The following is a 6,835-nucleotide window of genomic DNA, read 5'->3' as shown; positions in this document are numbered from 1 at the left end:
ATTGTCAACAGCATGTTTGAAGTAAGTTCCGATCCGTCTCCACACAGTTGACAATGCATAGGAACGAGCGATTGACACTCCCGTCTCTCGTCTGCTGCAGATCATCCTCACCAGCGCACTGAAATGCCGCGAGGATTTGGACGAGTTCTTTCATCTCCATGAGCATCTTACGACCATTCCAGACCCTTGGACGTGTGAGTTCCCGAGTCACAATCCTTGCCGTGTGCTTCCTTTGAGAAAGAACTAACTCTTTGGGTTTTGCTGTTGGCACGCTCACAGCATCCACCAAAGTACGAAATGCCCTCGTCCGGCAATATGAAGTGACCACGGAGGCGATCGGCCGCACGGCGAGCGTCGAGCAGCGTGCCCTCTTTTTGCAGCAGCTCGCCGTGTTGACGGATCTTTTGCTCACGTCCTACTGGGGCGAGCTAGAGTTTCTCGAGTTTCAGTACGTAGCCGTGTTGGTTTTGTCTTTGTGTGTGTGTCTGATTTTCTCCATCGCATTTGGTCAATGCTCACCTTCGATTGCGAGCATTCAGCGGCCCCGAGTACGAAGAGCGTCATGTGGCTGTCTTTAACACCTTTGTCGAATGCCGTCCTCGATTCATTGATCCATTCGGTATGTGTGTTGCTTCAGCTGAGTGCACGCGTGGACGCGGCTTTTGACAAAACAAAAAAACGGTTGTTTCTGACCCCGCTTTCGGCCGTTGGACAGTCAAACACAACGACACTGCGATGGCATTCGCGCTCGCCGAAAAGTACAAACACTTCCAACTTCTCATTCAAATGTGCGAAGACATGGACGCTCCGGCACAGCTGGACACGTACGTTCGGCAGTTTGAACCCGACGGATTTGCTCAAGAACTCTTCCAATGGTACTTGGATCATGGTAAGTGACCGTTGACATATCCGAGAGCAGGATTGCGCGGAGAACAAGAAACTCATCGTTGCGGTTTCCCCCCTTTTGACTGCTTTCCCAGGCAAAGCCGCCAAGTTGCTGAAATCGCCGCGCTCTCGTGATGCTGCTTTGGGCGAGTTTTTGAAAACGCATCCAGAACTCTCTTGGCTGCATGACATCCGGACGGACAATTATGCTCAAGCTGCCATGACCCTTCGCGATCTTGCCAAGAACGAGACGGCGTTGTTTCAAAAGCGCAAGGTACAAAACAAACAAAAACCTTTGCGGCCTGTGAATGCGCCAGATTGTTCTGACGTGATTGTATTTCATGGCATGCTAGACTCTGCTCAGCCTCTGGAAGATGGCACTTGCCTGCGCCGATGAATCAAACCCCGAAGACAGCGAAGGTAAATGTTTGTTTTTGTTTGTTTTGTTGTTTGTTGGCAACGCGTCTGCTGCCCTCTCCTTTACACCACATTCAATCTTACCTGACGAATTGCCTTGTTGCTCAGACGTCTGGCAATTCATGTGGTTTATGCAAGTTCAAGAATTGCTCGTGAGCGACGCAAAGTACGCTCCGCTGGTCGCCGGCTTTGGAAACAATGGCGTCAACCTTGAGACGGACTATCTCGAGCCCTTGCGTCTGATTGACGCATTTATCGGCCAGTACAACCCAATTCCTGATGCCATCGACCTGGCATTGGCGATGGAAACGTACGCACGGTCGATGCCGGTGAGTCCAGAGGCACTCGCGTCGTTGATCCCCAGACTTTGTCGGCTTCTCTGATTGCTGACTTGATTGTTGTTTTTGCGTGGGTTTTCGTGACTGGCCAGAGTCGCTCTGATGAGGAGAATACTTCATTGCTTCTTGACATTTGCGTGCGATCGATCTTGAAAAACGAGTACGTCTGCCTCTCTTGTTGGTCTCTTGCACGATTCTCATTTTGTTCGCTCACGTGTCTTTTGATGATTTCTCTTGGTTGTTTGGTAGCTGGAGTGCTGTGATCAACGCATCCAAGCAAAGTCCAACCGATGCCGAGCTGCTCCAAATCTTGAACGCAACTGCGTTCTTCTCTTTGGCGTCCTTGTTTGACTCCCAAGAGCTGCTGTATTGTAAGTTTTGAATCGATTGTCAGTTGGGTCGGTGCTTGTACTCAAATTCACTGTATTTTGGTTGCAACACAGCGATGAACATTACTCTGCCTGATATTGTGCTGCTGGCCAACGACTCGCGGCTGGGTATCCTGCGCGGCAACACTGAGCTTATTCGCTTGTTGCAGACGACCGCCGGAATGACATCTCGCTCAATGTGAATATCTGGTTGAATCTCGTTTTGTTGCGTGACAATCCCATTGTTATTTTTTGTTTCTTTCATTTCACGAAATTGAACTCTTGGTGTTCGCTTTTTGACTGAATTCGGCACTCGTGAAAGGTCGAGAATTGGTACAGACGCTGTTTATTGAGTCGATGTGGACAAAAGGGATACAAGCTTGCGCCCTTCATTGGGTGGGCTTGCTAAAGTAAAGCACCAATGTCACGAACTGGCTGATTCACAGACAAGTTGGTAAAGTAGGAGCTCAGAGCGGCAAATCTGGGACGAGCTTGCGGATTCATCTCCCAGCACGCCTGTACCATCGCAAACAGATTGAGGGGGCAGTTTTCAGGCCTTTCGAGACGCGATCCAGCTTCCACAACAGCAAGGATTTCGCGACCTGCCATCGATCCGTACGGCGAGGCTCCGTACGAGAATGTTTCCCCTGCGTTTGGATGCAGTAAGTGAAATCTGCACATCCACAAGCTTGCATGCAGGTTGACTTACAGGCCAGCACGCCAAAAGACCAGACATCGCTTTGATGCGTGAACGTGCGATAGTTGAGGCACTCGGGAGCCATCCACTGCAAAAATCACATCACCCATCGCAGTGTGAATGATGGGGTGTGCAGCATTCAAATTACTGGCGCGATGTTTGCACACAAGTTTCCATCCACTTTACCTTCACGGGCAAACGGCCTTTATGCTCCATGCGGTAGTAGTCCGTGTCCTGAGCCAACAGTCGGCTCAAACCGAAATCGGAAATCTTGACAGACAAGCCGTGTCCCACAAGACAGTTGCGAGCCGCGATATCGCGATGCACAAAGCGAATCGACTCGAGGTAGTTCAACCCCGAAGCAACTTGTGCGAGGGTGTAGGCAAACTCGCTTTCGGTCCACAGGATGTTCGACTTCTTTGACTTTTTCAGCACGTCGCGCAAGTCGCCGTACGGCAGCAATTCAAGGACACAGAGATGCGGCTCTGCTTCCAGCAACGTGGCAATTGCTCGAACCACGTTTGGATGGTTGAATTGCGAAACCATGCGCGCTTCCTCGATAAACTCGTTGTGGGACTGCTCAGAGGCATTCGCCTGGATGGTTTTGACAGCTACTTCCAGGACAGGCTGCATGGGGTCGTGAAGCAGGTACTGTGCGTCGGTTGGCACCAACGCGCGCGGCAAGCGTCCTCGAAGCACAACGCCAAATGCGCCAGAACCCAGTGTCTCGCCCAGAACCAGTCCGTCTCGGAGAGATTGGGTGACCTCAGCCGCCGACATGTAGATTCGCGGCGAGACAGCATAGTCGTACACCCGTCATCAGCACGGGGCGAATGAGCGAGGGGTGAACTGACAGAAGCGTAAGCACTGTCGACTGCAGAAGCGGACGCGTAAAGCGGCTGACTTGCCGCCCCCACCGGCGAATATAGCGGGTCTGGAGTCGATGCAGTGGCGTAGTATGAGGGATTATCGGATGACTTGATGGTGTTGGACTGCATTGGAATTTGGTCTGCTTTGCTCGAGTTGTTTCTGGATGGTTGGCGGCGTCGACGATAGAGCACAACCACGCAAATCAGCCCCAGAAGGGCAACCACGCCAACGATCGCGCCAACGATGGCCGGAAGGGTGGAAGGCGACGGGTCACCTTCAGGATGGAAGCTAGAAACGAAAGCAGTCGAGGCAGACGAAGAAGTTTGGGAGTTGGACACGGAGCTTGCAGCGGATGCAATGGACGGTGTGTACGATGCGAAGGCAAACGAAGAAGATTCCAGGAAAACGCCCGAGGTAGCCGCGGTCGGACTCGTTGCCACATCAGAAGCAGAAGATGCGATCGAAGCGATTGAAGCGACAGAAACAGCGGAGTCACTTGCCTCGTTGGCTGGCCATGACGCGATCGAAGCCAAGCTGGTTGCAGCGTTAGATGCAGAAGATGCCACCGATGCCAGGCTCGTGGAAGCGGCGGACGCAGCCAAAGCCAGACTGGTGGAAGCGACTTGAGCGGCAGAAGATGCAGCCGAGGCTAGACTGGTGGCAGCGTTGGATGCAGAAGATGCACCCGAAGCCAAGCTCGTGGAAGCGGCGGTTGCAGCCAAAGCCAGACTGGTCGAGGCGGCTCTCGCGGCAGAAGAAGCGACTGATGCGACGCTGGTTGAAGCTTTCGAAGCCGCAGTTGCAGCCAAAGCAAACGAAGCCAGGCTGGTGGAAGCGGCACTTGCAGCCGAAGCAGATTCGCGTGCAGCACATCCAGGACTGCCGAAATTTGATCCTTCTGTCGACGCCACAGGGGTCGTAGCAAGAACCCACGAGTTTGGCAAAGCCGGGTCCAAAGTAGGATGCCGAAGCTGGAACGCTTTGCCATTGGTGTCGGCACTAGCGGGCCATGCTCCGCTTGTTGCATACGTGATAGAAGTACAGACCTCGTAGTTAGCATCGCCTGGCTGCCCGATGGAAATATTGACGGTCATGCTCGTATTAAGCAACGAAAAGCCAAGGTAATCAACAAATGTGACGCCATAAATGTTGAAGCCTGCCGAATTTCCCCCAAACGAAGCACAGCCACCAGGAGACAGCACGACGGGGTTGAGGATTGGCTGATTGTTAAAATACATGCCAGTCATGCTGATCGAGGAGCTTCCCTTGTTCATCACCTTGATGTATTCACCTGATGGTCAAGAAACACAGAAAGATGAATGAGCAACTCAGCATGCATCCAACAGAATGTAAGACGCGAGCGTTACCGGGAGCCTCGAAGGAATCAGTCATGTCAGGGTTGTACATGAACTCGGTAATCACAATCGTAGAGCACGCAGATTCTGACATAATTCAACACACGCACGCGGTGAGACGATCGACGAGGCAAGCGCTCGCAGAACCGAAAAAAGTCTACGACTCACGTTGAACGTAGGGGCATTGGTAGGGCTCTCCATATCCAGTGCTGCCTGCAGACCACCCATCAGTCCAATCATCCGATCCAGGCCATGTCACAGAGCCGGTTCGCCACAGACTGGGAGTATCTCCTGTTTGTCGATAGTCCTTCAGAATGTAGGACGCGTAAGCAGATCGCGAGGGCCATGTAGACGAAACAAACGAGACGGCTTGCCCAATCACTTCCGCCGGTGTGATTGTGGCTGATAAGCGGACCATGTCGCTCGAGGAAGCCCACCAGACGGAGTTAAATGAAGCGATGCCGGTAATGTTACCATTGGTGGTCGTGCTAGAGGACCCCGACAACAAGGAGCACGACATTGGCGGAAGTACAGCAGCAGCCGTGAATGAATTAACCAAAGAGCCTTTATCGCGCAAATTAACGTTCGCCAGATTGAGCGATACGGTGGCGCTGTTGAATAATTTGACGTAAGATCGTGCTCGAATATCCGTGGAAGTAACGGGCGCGAATTCTGTGATGATGGCCGCGCGGGTTGCGGCCAAAGTGAACTGCTGACACACGCCTGGCGAGCCTTTGTTGGTCAGAGAGCCGGTCCAAGTGGACGGCGAGAGTGCCCAGTTGGAACCTGTCGGTGCGAGGCTGTAGTCTCCAATGATGTACGAGGTGCCTTGGGTTGACGTTGGCTATGTACTCGCCCCAGTCCCAAAAGAGACCGAGGTGCACGTGGTTGAGTCTAGGGATATTTGGATTGTCTCAGTGGTTGTCGATGCCAGGGAGAACGTCGACCAAACGTAGTCCAACTTGACGTTGCCATTGGAACTGCCATTGTTGGATCCGAGCAAGGCGCACCCGAGTGGAGGGATGATTACGTCCGACGACATAATTTCAGACGTGCCACCAGAGACATGCCCCAATGTCAGACCGTTCAGTGCGATCGCATGCAGTCGATTTGAATTGAACAGTTGAATGAACTGGGTAGCAGTGCTTGCTGGTTGGTTGAGAATCTCGACAATCCGCAGGTCGGTGCAATCTGTCCAAATAAAAACAAACCCAGAAAATGCAAAAAAAAAAAACAAAAAAAAAAAAAAAACACACATTTTCAATTCAAACACCAGACAAAATAATAAGAAATCACGAAATTTCAGAGATTGATCGAGCGCGAGGCAAAGCGTGCATCAGCAAGCGCAAGCCCAGAGCAGAGAGTATAGAGAGGCACAAACATCGGAGGAGCAGAGTGAGGGGAGTGGAGAGGGAGACGGGCGCCGTCGGGTAAACTCGCCTGCATTAGACTGGGTGATCAACAGCGCCAGGATGACCGCCGTCGCGAGCGTAACAACGGCCATGGGAGTCGCAGAGTCGCACGAAATCAAGTGGATGAAGGCAAATGGCGAGGCGGCGAAGCGGCGCAGGTTTGCAGGAAGCTGGATTGCCAGCAACGATCAGTGAAAAAAAAAAAAAAAATCAGATGAAAAACAACAAAACCAGAAAAAAAAAAAAGAAAAAAAAAAGAAAACTGAAGCCGCCAACTGATTTTTGGAAATCGGGTCGCACGAGCAAAACGAGTACTGTATGGGTCGCAAAAGTTTAAAACGCTGCTGGCATAACAATACTCGGATGGCGGGGGCTGACGAGCCGAACCCCCGCAAAAAAAAAAACAAACAAAAAAATATGCGTCTTGAGCAACAAAGCATCGGCAGCCACCCTGCACCGATGCCCACCCATCCTCGTCCCTTGCATTGTAAGG

At 52.0% G+C, this 6,835-nt stretch overlaps 3 protein-coding genes across 4 annotated transcripts; 1 reads left to right on the top strand and 2 right to left on the bottom strand.

The window, feature by feature from the left end:
* Positions 1–12: 12 nt before the first annotated feature.
* Positions 13–2,211, top strand: CAOG_08329 (hypothetical protein; the record flags this gene model as incomplete). The annotated part of the gene is made up of 11 exons (XM_004341147.1): positions 13–21; positions 101–194; positions 280–448; positions 540–619; positions 716–889; positions 981–1,159; positions 1,239–1,305; positions 1,411–1,631; positions 1,733–1,800; positions 1,890–2,011; positions 2,084–2,211. 11 exons carry the CDS (start codon positions 13–15, stop codon positions 2,209–2,211), a joined length of 1,311 nt encoding a protein of 436 aa, XP_004341195.1.
* Positions 2,212–2,338: 127 nt separating this feature from the next.
* CAOG_08328 lies at positions 2,339–5,024 on the bottom strand (the record flags this gene model as incomplete). 2 transcript variants are annotated; one of them, XM_011272641.1, is made up of 4 exons in its annotated part: positions 2,339–2,655; positions 2,718–2,793; positions 2,892–4,866; positions 4,943–5,024. In XM_011272641.1, 2 exons carry the CDS (start codon positions 5,022–5,024, stop codon positions 3,317–3,319), a joined length of 1,632 nt encoding a protein of 543 aa, XP_011270943.1. In that variant the 3' UTR covers positions 2,339–2,655; positions 2,718–2,793; positions 2,892–3,316. The 2 variants fall into 2 exon arrangements, with proteins under 2 accessions (XP_011270943.1, XP_004341194.2); XM_004341146.2 differs by having other exon boundaries at positions 2,339–2,793.
* Positions 5,025–5,117: 93 nt separating this feature from the next.
* On the bottom strand, positions 5,118–5,621 carry CAOG_09226 (hypothetical protein; the record flags this gene model as incomplete). The annotated part of the gene is made up of 1 exon (XM_011272640.1): positions 5,118–5,621. A coding segment is annotated over one exon (504 nt), but the record flags the coding sequence as incomplete, so codon positions are not given.
* Positions 5,622–6,835: the final 1,214 nt, after the last annotated feature.

The sequence above is a fragment of the Capsaspora owczarzaki genome (assembly GCF_000151315.2).
Source record: "Capsaspora owczarzaki ATCC 30864 unplaced genomic scaffold supercont2.41, whole genome shotgun sequence".
NCBI lineage: Eukaryota > Filasterea > Ministeriida > Capsasporidae > Capsaspora > Capsaspora owczarzaki.
The sequence above is the reverse complement of the archived record's forward strand: the minus strand, read 5'-3'. Positions and strand labels throughout refer to the sequence as shown.